The following is a 16,110-nucleotide window of genomic DNA, read 5'->3' on the forward strand; positions in this document are numbered from 1 at the left end:
CGAAACGTTATAAAAAACTCATAAACAAAACTCACATTTAATAGCTAAAGATGGACGTAAAACATTTTTCTGTTCCAAGGGACGTAACTTGTACTAATGTTTTGAGGCATAGACCAGGTTTTTGGTTTGTCGGATGTGTTCATATTTTTTCGTTACGATAAAGTTAATAGCGATATATAGTTTTTCCATATAAAATTTCACTTCTGACGTTACTCAAGACTTGCATTATTTCAGCACAGGCCACGATAATGCAATATTTGTATCAATGATATAGTGTTCGCATTTGAATATAATTATAGGTACTACTTACTCAAGATTCGGCTCGAGTCCATCGAGAAGTTTTAAAGAATTTGCCATTATTGAGGAGGTTGGCTAGAGCTAAATTAGATGATCAACAAGTCAAATTAATGTGTAGTATATTAGATGACATGGCAGAGTGAGTATTGCGAAATACGTCATCACCCATCTTCTATAACACTATATACCAAGAGAAAAACCCTAAGAACTCACCATCCAGACCGGAATACTAAACCCGAAATCCGAAATACAAAATACAAAATAACCATTGAACATGGCAGACTTGATTTAATCAATGAACTTAATGTAAAAATCGTATGCAGTTATTAGATCAGATTGGTAAAAGGGAGGAAATACTGGTATCATGTAACTTGTTATATATTCTAGGTTCTGTCATCTACCCATGACGCCAGATGAACCACATCCAATGAATCAAAATATACTGATTAGTAATGGTAAGACAAATTAAATGAGTATAACCTTGAGCGATTCGAAACAAAACCACCAAGCCATCACATCTTAATTCTGAAGAATGATACATTTGTTCTCTACTGAAGCAGTTATCCCTGATTTTGTGTTTCTGTCTCTTGTATGTCCAGGATTCTTCCTGATCTTGATGGCGTTAAAATTAAAACTTATCAAAACAGAAGTACAAGCAGAAAAAACTATTACTATGTTGTTAACCTACTACTTTATTATTTTCAGGTATATTACATATATTATTTGATATTCTTGTACAGGATATTGATATCAAACTATTTGTAAGTGTAGTATTATATATATACCTATTGCTTTCACTTGCAGGAATAGAGTCCTCTAATTATTTCGCGAACTCCACTGCCTTGTTAGTTTACAATGATATGAAACAACTTTACTTTACTAACCTCTCAAACGCAACGATCGAGACAAAAAAGTACAGAAAACAAATTTCGACCCGTTCCTGTGATTTTTTACTTCTGATTTCTCTCCATTTTTACTTCTGATTGGATATAATACAAATCCAAATCCAACCATTTTAGTTAGAAGTTTAGAAATTCATATTTAATTCGTGACAAAATCTCAGTTCTACTGGAAGATGAAACTCATTTTTCATTTTGAGAAAACCATGTCAATAATTAGAGGACGTATTCATCTAAAGTATATATTTCCTCAAAATATATCACACGATGCATGATGACAATTTCCGATCTCTACTCTCTAATGAATTAACCCCATATCTTTCTTATATTCTTTCTATCCTGTATGGTGTACTCTTTCTCTTTAGTAAGATATAGTGACATACTAATATTAAACCCTATCGGCATTGTATGCATAGCCGTTCTTCAGTCCTCTAATGGTGCCTTAATGTGCCAATATCTTTCCACCTCTTATATTAACCCTCTCCTGTCAATCAATGACAAAATATTTCTGACCCCTCCTACTAATAGCATGTCAACCTCCTCCCTTCACTACTTTTCACTATTTACCCCTCTATGTCCTGTTGTTTGTTATCACTATCACCTATTGCATGCCTTTAATTCCAGCTCTTTTTTCATCTAAGTTTCATCTGCAGGAACAATACAGTGGTATGAATTCAGTTTTTAAGAAGACTCTCTACCTTTTAAAGTTACTAGCCAGGGAAAATGAACGAGTACAATTTTATATATTTGAAAGACTTGATGTCTTGTTAGAAGTACGAGTTGTTGAATCCGATCTGGCTATAGCCTTGAGGGAGGTATGTACAGCAGTAATGTTTAGTTAATTCCATAAAAGGGTCCACCACTAGGTGTCCACCACGAGCTTTGCCACTAATTGAATTTCGAAATCTGATTGGCAAATATTATCACTACAATGGCATCAATGGAAGTTCTTAATAGTCTATGATGCTACTTCCGGTGTCTTGACATCTCCCAAGACCCGTGAGGTGGTAGAGACGTCAGAAACATTCAAAGGCATTCGAATAAAAAGTTATCAATTCTACCATTGTAGGTGTTTTCTGGAAACCAAAACACATGTCTGAAAATAAACCCACGACAAATACAGAAAGTTGTAAATAGAGCAGCGGAATTACAAGAGAGAGGTCCCGAGTTTCTAGATCTGTTAGGAATGATAGTTAAAGTCACTGGAACTGGTTTAACTTTAAAAAGAAATCAAGCGTTTGTTATGAAATATATCATGCAGAACTACAAAAAAGTTGCATTTGTTTTGGATACAACCCAAGAAGAGAGGTAGGTGTCCACAACTGTTTAATAATAGGTCATTCGACCCGGGGAACAGGTAAATATGTACGGATATTAAATGCAAAGAGGTTTGGCAAGGACCATCTGGCAGTTATCTGTGTAAAAACAATAGCTGCTTCTTTCTTTCTTTGTGTGATTTTCAGAATGTACGATTCCCTTTTCAGTAATATTGTTGAACATTTCTTTTCACTAAATGCTACATCAATTGTGAATATATCAAAAAGTTTGAAACCATTTATTCGCTTGAAATTTGAAAGTAGTGCGTTAATAAATTAGACTTTCTTAGATTTAAGAGCTTCTGGAGATACTCAATAATACTAAGGTTAAAATGATTTCAGTTGACAGTTCATGACATTCTGCTTTCAGAGAGGTGATATTAACCCTAACAGACCGAGTATCAACGTTACGGTACTTATTAAGTCTATTGGATCTGTTGGCAGCTTGTGCAGAGGTACGTACTGGCACCAGGGCCATAACTATGATATATTTTTTGTAGGAGGCAAAACGTTTGGGCAAAGGGCCTTTGGGCCGTCTAAGGTTACCCTCCTCTTCCATCGGTATCATATCAGGTTTATCTGGAGTATCTATGTTTTGTATCATGCTTGCAAGTGCCTTTTTTAGGTTTCTGATGAAAATATATGATGAATATTTGATTCTAGGGTGAGAATATGTTTATAGAGTCATTATGTCAAACTATTTTACCGATGGAAGATTTATTATGGGTATTAAATAATCCTGCTGTAGAGAATTTATTAAAGAAACCCTTCCTGAGATGTTTACATCATGTTTATATGAAAAGTAACGGTGCTACAGTTGATGTTAGTACGAGTGAAATACCACATGATAGGTAAGCTTATACTATTGACTTCTATCTTATTCTTCACTCGACCTTTGTAATATTAATTTGTGATTGTCTTGTCCATCTGATTAAAATACAGCTCCGTAGCTTCGTTTGGAATTTCGTGACCCCATCCATTGTAATGAATTACCATTATACATCATCTACATGTAATTATAAAAAAATGATGTCGAAAATGTATTTTAATCAGCTCGTTGTCTTGTTTTAACGTTTTTGTACTCATTTTTAGTTAATTCATCTTTTATGTCACATTCTGTCCTTTTTCCTGCCCTTTGTTAATTTGTTGGTGCAGGTGAGACCAGTCAGGTCATCACACAGTTCAGTTTTGCATGGTTCATTTTTCTTTTTGTGTATTCGATTTGAGTAGATTTTGATGTAACATGTCGCTCATGAGTGTAGAAGTTTGTCTTATATTTAAGTCACGTTACCAGATCTTTTTTTCAAATATTGTTTTAAAATGTTTATCGTATGTATTGTAATGACTCGTAAATTGCTGTACTTATACAGTCGGGTATGCTTTTATTATCTCAACCCTGGTTTCTTTTGTTTTTCGTCTTTTGTAAGTTCCGTTTGTCATTTGTGTACTTTATAAATGTTTTGGATGTATCAGATCTTTGGTTTACTCTATTGGCTTGAATATTAGTGTATAGTATTAAATGTATTATAAACTATGTGTATGAATTACGTTTAAAAAAGATTTATTAATTGTTTTTCTTTTCTGGACATATTCTAATTAACTATTCATGTTATTTATTTCCAAGACGAATGCTAATTCGTATGAATCTCGGCCGAGATAAGTCAAATGAATTTATTGAGCAAATGGGGTAAGCCAAGGATCCCATATTTACCCTTGTTGTTTCACAATGATTGAAAATATTTATTCTTTCTTAATTATGGTTTGACTTGCTCGAAGATCTGAACCCGAATGAACCATGATTTCTATTTCCAATATATACTCACTGAAATGTAACATCCCATTCCAAACTTTTGAGAGTTGTTGGTTGTTAAGTCGTTGTTGAATGCCATTTTTCACATCATCAGAGAGTTGGTTTGAAAAAATATGCCTGATCACCAATGAACTGTTCACAAATTAGAAGTGACATCCAAAATGTTGTGTGTTTATATGTATTTATATTATTTCCGTCCCTGTCTTGTCATTGTGATGTATCCACTTAATAATGTATGAAATTTCTTCAAAAGATTATCAACTTATAAATGGGTTTGATCCAGTGGCGAGGTTGCATGTTTGACGCACCTTCACGAATTTTTCATTTCTTTGCTTGAAATATGCAGCTAAAATGTACCAATTCTTAAACCCGCTATTTCTCAATCAAGCTATGTTTATCACAAAACCTTTCCCATACAGTCAAATGTGGTTTGCTACTTCCTCGCCTGTGTGATTCTCCAATGTAAAGGCAGCTTGTAACCAATATACTTTGATATCCACCTCTAACCTCTATTTGTACCTTTCTTCCCCCAGTTTAGCTGCTGATGTTTCTGTACATGACCAATACCGACGGTAAACCTACGTATTGTGTTCAATAGTAGCCACTAATTGCATGGAATAAGCTACTTACTGTGATTAAGATTTCAGCATTTATTTTGCTCATACTAACAGCATAGCCAAATATAACATAGTTATTGCTTTTGTAGTTCAAATTTTACTATGCTGATTTAACCTATGCTAGCTATTTTGGACTATTGCTCTTTAACATTTTGCTATGAAATTCTCTGAAAGAGTGCTGTGTTGTTTCTTTCGTTATGAATATAGCAGATTGTGATTTGGTACCAGACAGGTATTTTGGCTTTCAAAATAAACATCCAAATTATCCATATCTTCAACCGATGCTACATTATATGTTAGATAAGATTACTTGAAAGACTCAAACACGAAGCTGTTGGTTTCGGTCCAAATAGACCCTTTCTGGTACACTGTATTATGATAAAGTTGATGTTAGCAGCTTAATGTATTGTGATTAGGGAAAGATTGGAAGGAAACATACCATTCATACAAGTACATATTTGGTCGTAGAACTAGACAATAGATAGAGCTGTGCTTTTAGATATGGCTAGTCGTAGATGAATGTCGACCAATACCTAGCCTTATAGCTGCTATATTTAATATGTATTATCTTGTTCTTTCCACATATCATTATCATTACAAATATCAACAAATGTGTATTTTACATGTAGCAGCTCATGCACTAAGTAACCCCAAAAAAACAAAATCATTTTTTTTCGGGTCTGATATAAGGATATCGGCACGTCTAGTTACAAAAATGTCACTATTTATAAGAGTTGCTCATATCTATTCAGTATCGCAATCAGGGAAACGGGAAGGGCAAGAAGTGTCCAGCTAATCCTTTAGTAAAGGTGTTGTAATCTTCAAGTCATGCTTATGTTTTTCATTATACATGTAAATTTATTCGGTTAATATGTGCCCCAGAATTACTTATCTCTTAATATTAATTTTTGATTCAGCGATTTATGGGAATATCTTCAATCTCTAACGACTGAGTTAAATAAAGTAACCGATACAGCTAAAGAAGACCCAGATAAACTTGCAGCTAACCTCAAATCACCACCAACAAAACCAGGAGGGTAAGTATGGTCGTGTTGCTTATTTAGTCAGTTCTTTATATAAAGGGTGTTGGTTCACAGATATGAAAACAAGAACATCATATATACATCTTCAAAATCTCAAAACGAAAATGCCTACTTCTCAGTCGGTTTTGTACGTTCAATGAATGAAAAGTACAATGTCCATTTTCAGTGATGGATTCCATGCTGCCGATTCAGAATCATCAGTTTATGGTACAGTTCTCTACATGTTGGAAGGGTGTTTTCCGTTCCTCGAGACTTTCTTTAAAGAGTTTTACTTTCCTGATCATTCTACCAATGGTAATGAGATAGAGATAACAGATCAGCTAGCTAAAGCAATTCTGGTAAGCAAACTTATGATTCATTAATGCAATTGATCGATTATCCATCTTATTCTGCCGAAACGTCCATTGGGTACGGAATTCTCATGGGGACATGTAATTAATAATTAAAAAAAATACTTAAACCCGGTGTCTATTATTAACATCTCAAACTCTTACACACCTCAATAAATTTTATATTTTGTACTTTAAAGATGTCATGACGCAGTGTCTTTAAATATTCTTCCTGTGATTATTTTTTAGGTGTTTAGTGAAACAACCGGACCATTACTTTACAAACCAAACCACATGAAAAACATGGTGAATGCCTTGACAGTGTTGATACCAATATCAAACCTTTCAAACTCGGTAAGTAATTTAATATTACATGACTTCAACGAATATTACCAATTTATACGCTTTTATCAGTGAACTTGCACCGTTTCGGGTGGTAAATATATTCCAAATGAATTTAAATAGAAAGAAGACAGACAAATACAGTCTTTTGTAAGCGAATTAAATTGGTTATGATTGTCAATGTATTTGTAGAGCTTAGAAAATGTATTGGAGAGATTTGGTTCTGGTATAACAGTGGAAGATACGTCATGTGCTATCAGAAGGGTATGTATTCTTACTGAATCAAATTAAAATTTTAGTCAATATGTTTTCAATTCATTGTTCCGTAAAGTTTATCAGCCAGTGTAAAAGTGACCATTTAACTTTATGTTTTATTTTAGGGTAACATAGAATACTATGCTGATGAAGTGGACCTCAACACAAAATTCCGATTTTTTGCCAAATCAGCAGCGGTAGTGTTTGCTGGTCATAATAGTGTTAATGCTCAACTAAAGCTAAAATCTAAAAGAGAATATACTATTATTGGTGGTGACGAAGAGTTACCATTGGGTGATGAATTCCAAAGTTTGGTCAAATGTTTTGTAAATGCCCATGAAAAGAAACCCGCCAAAAAGGTTGAATCTGCTTCCAAACTTATCGAACAATTAGAGTAAGTATTTACAGTCTTTGTAGTCTGAACTGATGATGGATAAAATCTGTTAAAGAAGATCATTCAGATCATCCAGATTTGAATCATTTAATTGAAAACTGGCCTGCAAAATTAGCGTTAGCTTTCAAATCTGCCTCCTGAACTATTTTTTCGTGTGCAATTCAAGTATGTTTCATTTTAGTATCAGCCAAGAAAGTAAACGGCTATCAGAAACAGCTAAACAAGAAATGGATGAGTTGAATATAAAATGTCTACAGGTTCTTCGAGCTATAATTCATAATGAAGAAAGAAAACTTCCAGAAGACTGGGAAACCAGAACTTCAGAACCGAAGATCCAGGCGTAAGTATATTGACACCATAAAAATAGTATACAAGACAACAGGAAAGTACTGTGAGATTTCATCTGTTTTAGATAACGTATATAAGATAAAATCATCAGGATATTTTATACGAATGAGATTCATCCAAAACATTCAAGATGTGGTCTTCAAATTCATTGGTTCATTCACGGCGAAGGGAGCATTTTTATGGAACACAAGCTTTCCTATACATTATTCTATCATTTACTATTACAGTCAGTTAAAGATTATCTCAACAATCCAGAATTTCTACGATGCCCGAGGATCAATGAATAAATCTCTACCTCATCTTGCCTCCCGAAATGATGAAATAGCTAAAGAGGTCTTAGCATTCCTTTGTATTATGTTGTTCAATGCTAATGCAGTGGTTCAATCGTCCATGTTGAAATATTTCTTGTCGACGAGAGAAGAAGTATTCTTCATGGCAGTCAGAGACAGAATGGCCCTCAGTACAAATTCCATCAAAGAAAAGTAAGATTTCATTTTGTCATAGTATGTAATAGATTACGGGGGAAATGTAACATACGTTGTCAAAAGGCATAAATGTTCGCAGCATCATGTTTCCAAGATAAACACAAATTCATTAGATCAGCTATCCCATCAGTCGTGTATAGGAAAATGGTACAGGATGTCATCCTTAGAAGATTTTAAATTTTAAAACGAACACGTTAAATATCGCCACAGCTTTAGCAATTCAACTGTATACGGCATGTCGAAGTATGTTTGTCATCTTTCATTTAAAATTCTCGCAGTATAATATGAGTAACATTTATGTTTTAGACGTTCGTTACAAGCTCAACAAGATGCTAAGCTTAAAGATGCACCAACAGGCGGTAAAAAGACTGTTAGTACATTTGCTGTTAGTTTGGCGGCCTTGAAGGTAGGTAACCCGATCTTCTCCTACAACACTTATTACTGCTCATATCTGACACAGTACTGAAATGAATATTTGATGCTATATCGTTAGTTATTATACTGCTACCTTTTCACTTTGTTTTTCAGCAAATCAAGGCTTATGAAGATGCTTTACGACAACAAAGAATAGGTGGATGGGTGAGTATGGTGTTTTGAATATGTTTCGCAGTATGCACCTCCTCAATAGATAAAATGATTTGCCACAGAAAAGTCCGTGCTTTACCCATTGGTTTTACTAATGCTTTCTTCCTCAGGCGACGAAGAAGAAGCCACCCGGAAAGAAGAAAAAACAAAAGAAGCCAAAAGAGCCGAAGAAGAGAAAAGAGCCAAAGAAGGTTAAGAAAGAAACTCAAGCAAATGGATTGAAAAAAGAAGTGAATTTTACGAATCCATTAGTAATCAAAGAAGATCAAGCTTTGATTGATCCTCCAGAACACGAATTGGAGATTGCTGTACAGATTGAGGTGAGTCAACAGTACTTGAACATACGGAAATCGGAGAGCAAAGAAAATTGGTACCTCATTGACAGGTACATTTCAGTTAATCGTTGCGTAGGACGTAAATAACATCGAAGAATGAATTAGTATTTCATGAACCATAGCTCTCTCCAGTTACGGTAATCATCACATTTTGGACTTGCGGACTATGGCACATGGCAATATAGCAGCGTTAATATCTAGCTGGAATTACAGACGATGAACTTCTTTTCAGTCTGAACCAGAGCCAGAGCCGGCCCAAGCAGAAGAAACCAATGCAGCGTTAGAATACAGAAATGATGGTTATATAGAGTTAGTGCTTAAAGTGATGGCTAGGATGTGTGATGGCCAGAATAAACAACTTCAGGTAGGATGGTACTCAATAGAAACTTTGAATTGTGAAATTATAATAAATAGGTATATATGATAAAGGAAATCACTAAGCAAACCATCATGTTTTTTCTCCATACAGGATTATCTGCGTGAACAGCCGGATAATGTTAAATCATTTGATATAATTGCTGAAGTGACAAGGTTCCTGAACGTTGTTTACTCCAATATTACTGGTAAAAACATCGATTTAGTTATACAACTGTTTGAAACCATGAATGAATTTACAGCGGTAAGTAATGCTTTACGATTTTTAAACACGTTTTTAAACACTTTCCAATCTTGTGATGTATTTGGGCTTCAATGGAAGTTCGGTATTTTTCATTAGTTTTTACGTTGCTGAAATAGATTATTTGTTTTATTTACGTTGTTTTTCAGGGCAATCAAGAAAACCGAATAGTAATATATGATAATAAGATAATAGATTATATTAATTTTATCATGAGAGCGGGAGATTTCGATAATTGTATCACTGACAAGGTAGGTGATGTTACTCCAATGACGAAATAAAATATGGCCATACCAAGTCATTTAATTAAAATAGCGGGTGACTTTGCAACTGTTATTGGTTGTAACTGTAAACAGGACTCATATCTTTGGGCCTATGTTGATTTTTCATCTTCCTTGGTGACTGATATCTGATATATAATTTGAAATTCCATTACTAAGACTAAGTTTTGTAATATTCCAGATTCTAGAACTCAGACAAAGTATAGCCAACCTAGTCATGTCTTTAATAGAAGAAAATGGCGACGGTCCTTCTCAGGTCGCCATGGTAAGTATAGAATTTTTTCTTTTATTTATTGACCGAATAAGTTTTCGTTCTAGTTCTTCATAAAAGCTCCAAGACGAAATCAGTTAATCTGCAACAGTTCTAGCTTGCATCATCTTAGAACTAGGTGGTACGTGATAAACTAATATCGGTAGCATCTAGATATCATTGTAATTTAGGAAGTGAAAGACACATTGGACAAGAAAGCTGTGGTAGCACTAATGACAGAATGTTATGAGATGCATCAACCAGATAAAAATAGAAAGGAAGACATGAAGCTAGCAATGATGGCTGCTGGTGGAGGTTCAACTGGTGCTCTGTCTACTGCTAAAACATTCGCTATGGCTGGTGGTAGCTTCCTTCAAGGGGTTGTGGTGAGTGACGTAAGCTTTATATATATTAGTCAACTCATTCGAACCAAGGGTGGTTTTAATATTACCACAGACAGAGGCGTGTGAGGTTCTAGCAGCTTTCTAGAAAGAAGATTATTATCCTGACTGAAAAACTGTTAAGACCACGCTGAATATAGATGACTGTAATTTCATAAAACAAAATACCGCGAATTCATAGATTAATTGCCTTTATTTATGTTTCGGTAGAAAAAAGAGAAAAATGAATTTGCTGAACAGTATATGGATGTTGGATTCAGTTTATATTTATTATTAAATAGAATGCATGATACAGATTCTAAACTTATTGAAAACAGTAAGTATACTACTTCATTTCAAATTTTCTCAGGATCCCCAATCGACATTTTGTGATGAAGTGCATTGAATGTATAAAGGCAAGTTATTAAATTTTAATAGACAGTTCAGGTTGATAATTTGACTACAATATTTAAATCATTTCAGTAAAATTACAGCCATTACAACAAAAAGCTTTTAATTTCTACAAGAAGAATTCAATGTCAATTGAAATTGTGAAAGAAGATGATCTTCAGAAGATTAACTTCCGAGTCAAAAATAAGGTAACGTATTGATAAAATATATTGTTTAAATACATCTTTTTAGGCTATACACTCGAATATACATTAGTGACATAACTGTCCCGTCCGTGGTTTATAGTTGCTACCACTCGCAGAAGTAGATAAGATACAAGGATGTGTTAATGCATCACACCAGTGGACGATTTTTACTTTTTCAAATACTCCTTACCACGACTCCTTTCCTATTGTATTTACAGAGAGTTTTAAGAGAAGAAGTAAAGGAAAAATTAAAATGGGGTGTGAACAGATCATCACCAAGTAACAAAATACGAGACCTCATGGCTTGGACTAAAGACATTATGAAAGACATCGCCTATCAACAACGAATACTCAGTAATTTTATTGCAATCTGTCTTACAAAGGGATGGTGAGTACGCCCTGACTTCAAAGCGTCGTTGTTATTCTACCAATACATGCGGCGGAATTCGACGACCAACACAATAGCAATGATCCTCTCCGAGTTGGTGTTCTGGAAAATATGGATAATGTGTATTACAGGCAAAATTAAATTCATCCTCTACTGTTCTATTTTATAGGTTATTTTGGAATCATGGTGTCACCATAATCAGTTTTGCTATCAATATATTAATGTTGGTAACATGGAAAGCTAAAGGATCACTAGAAACACCTGGGATAATGGATAATGCTACTGGTATACCTCATGCCATTATCGAGTAAGAATTCGTATCTATTATATTCTTTTGATATTGAAGTGTACTACTGTTAAATCTTATGTTCTTGGGTGACGACGTAAACGTCTTAATGAAGACTTGTTATTGCGTCCATGCCATCATTCAAAAATATTGAGCAAAGTTTTTTTTTACTTCTTTAATCTTTATGCACATGGTTATTTTAAATTACTTTCGTACCGACTCCAGAAATTCTAAAAGCTTTTGAATTTTGTACCATCTTACCTTGTTTGTTTTCAGTCCTGTGCCATCTATAATAAATCTGGGCCAGTCGAGTTATGAAATAACAATAAAAACTTTGGGAGGAGCTCACAATTTCTTTTCCTTATTAGTACTTATTAGTTATTTTGTTTGTAACCACCCACGATTGCCTGACTTTAAAAGCATCATGACTTCTTGCAAGTAAGTTTAAATATGTGTTATTGCTTCATGATAGCTTTAAAAGTAAATGATGGCATCCTTTTATGATTATCACATGCTGTCATTAGATTAAAAGGGTAGTTAAAAGATTTTCTAAACATTTTTGTGTATCTTGGATACTGATAGCATCGATTTATACCATTAAAATTTCCAATCAGACGTCCGTGGTTCCTGAAATTCCACCCAAACGCGTTTTGCTAACACATGTCTGTAATATGTATTGCTCCCATTCACCATGCTATGTTCAATGATGATAAATAATAAATTTCAGGAGTAAATTTAAGAAGAAATCGGACGATGATGAAATTGATAAAAAGAAAGAACATCAGTCTAAATTAGACGCCCAGTTCTTCAGCTTTACTACCTTTTACTATATGGTAATATATTATTCATCAACTAGTATTTTTGTGGTCTTTTGAGTGGTGTTACAAACCCCTTGACAGCGCAGTTGTAAAACGATGATTTTTAGTAGAGTAATTTGTCAGTAGTGTTTTGGGACCTTTTGTTTGATACTTTGTAAAAGAAGTTCTGTTCAGTTTAGAAGGAGAAATATTTTCCAATGTTTTGTTTCAGGTATTTTTAGCTTTATCAATTGGAGGGACTTTTACCAGTGGTTATTTTTTCGCCTTCCATCTGTTAAATATAGTTAATAATAACCAGTTACTTAGTGGAGTTATTAAAGCCGTCACTCAGAACGGTAATCTTTCATTTAGAGACTAATCTTGAATTACTGCTTATGGAATATATTCTGAATTTCCTCGTTTTTTGTCAAAACCTCTCCGAAATTTGTCGTATACGATACCAGAGTGCAATCTATCTTTTCTATGAGTGCTTTGCATGAAGCATAGCCATTTTTTCACTTACAGCTCTAAGGGCTCTTGATAATGGTTGAACATTTAAATTTTTGATTTCGTGCAATTTTGGTCCAACTGATTTTCATCTCATTTGCTTTTAGGTAAATCATTACTATGGGTAGCTGTATTGGGGCTGGTGGTCTTCTATCTGTATGGTATTATTGGTTTTGCTCTAATGAGGAGTATGTTTGACCCTAAAGACTATTTATATTGCAATACACTATGGCAATGTACTATAACTGTTGTACGATATGGTCTTATTGGAGATCTTTTCGAGGTGAGTAAATGGAACATGTCTATAAATTTAGGTTAATGAGGTTCACATATAAGCATGCACGATTGTGTAGCAAAATAATAACCTGAATTGGACGTTATTTTATGTTTCAGGTGATGAATCCACATGATAATGAGAAAACCTTTGAGAAATTTGGAGTCGTTGTATTATATCATGTATCATTCTTTATATTTATTACAACCATTGGTCTGAATATTATCTTCGGTATCATTGTGGATACATTTTCAGAACTTCGAGATTTAAAGGTAAGGTATCCTCGAATCCTCTTTGAAATGTCACAAACCGGCAAATTCACTGGAAGATTCACCCACTACTATTCCGTTACCTGATCAGGTTTTAGGATTGGTCTAATTTTCCTTCAGCATATTTACTAAATGAGATTCAAGCTTTCATAGTTTCATTTTAAGCGTAGACTCTAATAATTGTTACAATGTGTTTTGATGATTGTTCTGTATTATGCTGGTTCATTTCATCTCTGTATTGAATGCATGTCTTAAAATATATTACTTGTATTTTACAGTGGACGGCTGAATCTGATATGAGAGACATCTGTTTTATTTGCAGTAGAAATAGTTATGATTTTGAACATCACGGGAAGGTAAGGCAATCCCTACAGAGAGTTCCAGGTTACTCAAAGTTAGGGATGTGGACCTGTAAATTATGCAATGCTTGTATTTCTGGACAGTTCTTCGACTTGAACATATCTATGCAATTTTTACTTAATCCTTGTTCATATCCAAACATTAAATCGCTTCAGTTTTACAATTCGTCTGATGGTGGTAATGTTTCCGAGTCTGAAAATCATAATACTTCATTCCAGGGCTTTGATCACCATGTAAGATATGAACATAACATGTGGGCGTATATCTTCTTTTTTATACATCTAAATGGTACTAAAGTCAATGACTATACAGCACTGGAGATGTATGTCTATAAACTAGTAAGTATTGCTATTTGAATTGTTCGTTAGAACGAGCAAGCTTTATCTGGACGAGAGTGAGAGTTCCACTTCCGGATGTTGTACTAGCTGTTATCTTAGTTTAATTCAATACGCTATGAGTTCTCGAATATTTTAAAAAACCAGTAATATACAATTGTTAGTAATATGCTTGACGCTATTAGCAACCAGTCGGAATGTACAATGCAAATAGCATCTGAATGCTGAATGCTTTTAAAATGTTTCTCTTTCAGCTTCAGAAAGAAAATTTTGATTTTTTCCCGTTGGATCGTGCGTTATCCTTATCATCTATGGGTAAAGATTCTACTGAAACTAAACTTGATGATCTCTTATACCAAGTTACTACTATAGTTGAAAAACAGAGAGTGGAGGTACGTACACCGGTCTTTAAATCTTTAAATCTAATACTACATGTATTATCTTCGTTTTGTGTTCTGTGTATGGGCCGGAAAATCTTTACATGCCAGTTATTTCATCTACGGATATCATTGAATGAGTGCTTCTTGATTGGTTCGTTTTGTTGGACTCTTTGTCAATTTCATGCATATGTCGGTTTCATGTCATTTCAGGAGCTGGAGAAGAAACGGCGCGAGGAACGCATGCGTCAAAAGATATGGGAGCAGAAACATCGTTTGGGATCATTCAGGCGTAAAGCTCGTCTGCCTGGTCCAACTGAACCCGATCCTTTGATGCAGCTTCAGGGTGCTTCAGGACAATTAGATGAAAGCAACAGACTTCTACAACTGAGCCCCTTAGCCCAGTTGGCCCAACTGGGTCAACAAGTGGCTCGTCGTGCCAGTATGGGAGGGGAACATAGGGCTGATATGGGCCCTACTCTTCGTCAACACAGTATAGCTTCTTCACATGGTCGTCATGGACGAGGTGGTGGTGGCGGTGGTAGTCCATTAAGACACGATTCAACGGAGCAAAGATACTTCCGAGGTTCAAGCCCATCTCGGTATGATGAAGAACCTTTCCCTCGTAATTTAAGTCCAGTTCGTTACGATGACCGAACCAGAAGTCCATCTCGATCACGACATGGTAGTGAACCGGATTTAATGGGACTTAGCCCCGTTCACTCTCGACGTGAGCCATCTCGAGATTATGGAATGCTTAGTCCTAAATGGGTAGAAAGTAGAGCAACGAGTCCTCGGGGAGCATCAATCTTTTTTCCGGATTCCGACTCCTTGTCTGTTCATAGCTTACGAGATGCTCCACCTTCTGGACAACTACCTGATCCTTACCTTGATTCCATTGAAACGGGACCATTCCTGATTGATCCACCGGAACCTCAGAGAAGCACTAGTAGAGATACAGAAAGTGCTGAAAGTGGTAATTCTGGAGACTTCACTCGTTTGGAAACCAGACTGTAAAATAGATTTTGATAGAAATTCATTGTTTATAATTTTATACTGCTGTCATTATGACGTGACCAATTCACTTAATTTATCCATTACTTATACATTCATCTTAATACAATTTCTTAATTCATTCCAACATTTAGTGCAATATTATTCCATATATTTATAATATTTCAGTGCAATTTATTGTTAGATTGTATTTGTTGATCCTTAATGTGATTTGTGTGTATTTATTTATATCTTCTTTATTATTGTATAAATTCGTAGTCCATTTCGAAATTCGACGATGATAATCTCAGATTTAAAAGAGAATTTGACCATGATTTATGTGTTC

At 34.7% G+C, this 16,110-nt stretch overlaps 1 protein-coding gene across 1 annotated transcript in view; it reads left to right on the plus strand.

The window, feature by feature from the left end:
- The window catches only part of LOTGIDRAFT_163525 (hypothetical protein), a gene marked incomplete at both ends in the record, with an annotated part of 58,364 nt that extends 42,576 nt beyond the window's left edge, over positions 1-15,788 (plus strand). The window contains 35 exons of the mRNA XM_009060032.1: positions 300-436; positions 685-752; positions 1,003-1,058; positions 1,904-2,011; positions 2,266-2,504; positions 2,883-2,967; positions 3,176-3,363; positions 5,857-5,976; positions 6,149-6,320; positions 6,561-6,665; positions 6,846-6,917; positions 7,034-7,302; positions 7,484-7,642; positions 7,878-8,132; positions 8,442-8,541; positions 8,664-8,714; positions 8,831-9,040; positions 9,288-9,419; positions 9,525-9,674; positions 9,821-9,922; positions 10,134-10,217; positions 10,394-10,588; positions 10,814-10,919; positions 11,066-11,181; positions 11,397-11,566; positions 11,736-11,873; positions 12,129-12,290; positions 12,580-12,685; positions 12,882-13,005; positions 13,264-13,439; positions 13,550-13,702; positions 13,978-14,055; positions 14,278-14,397; positions 14,649-14,786; positions 14,985-15,788. Coding sequence (XP_009058280.1) covers positions 300-436; positions 685-752; positions 1,003-1,058; positions 1,904-2,011; positions 2,266-2,504; positions 2,883-2,967; positions 3,176-3,363; positions 5,857-5,976; positions 6,149-6,320; positions 6,561-6,665; positions 6,846-6,917; positions 7,034-7,302; positions 7,484-7,642; positions 7,878-8,132; positions 8,442-8,541; positions 8,664-8,714; positions 8,831-9,040; positions 9,288-9,419; positions 9,525-9,674; positions 9,821-9,922; positions 10,134-10,217; positions 10,394-10,588; positions 10,814-10,919; positions 11,066-11,181; positions 11,397-11,566; positions 11,736-11,873; positions 12,129-12,290; positions 12,580-12,685; positions 12,882-13,005; positions 13,264-13,439; positions 13,550-13,702; positions 13,978-14,055; positions 14,278-14,397; positions 14,649-14,786; positions 14,985-15,788 — 5,448 coding nt within the window. The remainder of the gene's footprint in view (positions 1-299; positions 437-684; positions 753-1,002; positions 1,059-1,903; positions 2,012-2,265; positions 2,505-2,882; positions 2,968-3,175; positions 3,364-5,856; positions 5,977-6,148; positions 6,321-6,560; positions 6,666-6,845; positions 6,918-7,033; positions 7,303-7,483; positions 7,643-7,877; positions 8,133-8,441; positions 8,542-8,663; positions 8,715-8,830; positions 9,041-9,287; positions 9,420-9,524; positions 9,675-9,820; positions 9,923-10,133; positions 10,218-10,393; positions 10,589-10,813; positions 10,920-11,065; positions 11,182-11,396; positions 11,567-11,735; positions 11,874-12,128; positions 12,291-12,579; positions 12,686-12,881; positions 13,006-13,263; positions 13,440-13,549; positions 13,703-13,977; positions 14,056-14,277; positions 14,398-14,648; positions 14,787-14,984) is intronic.
- Between the last annotated feature and the right edge of the window lie 322 nt (positions 15,789-16,110).

The sequence above is a fragment of the Lottia gigantea genome (assembly GCF_000327385.1).
Source record: "Lottia gigantea unplaced genomic scaffold LOTGIsca_40, whole genome shotgun sequence".
In the NCBI taxonomy this organism is placed as follows: domain Eukaryota; kingdom Metazoa; phylum Mollusca; class Gastropoda; family Lottiidae; genus Lottia; species Lottia gigantea.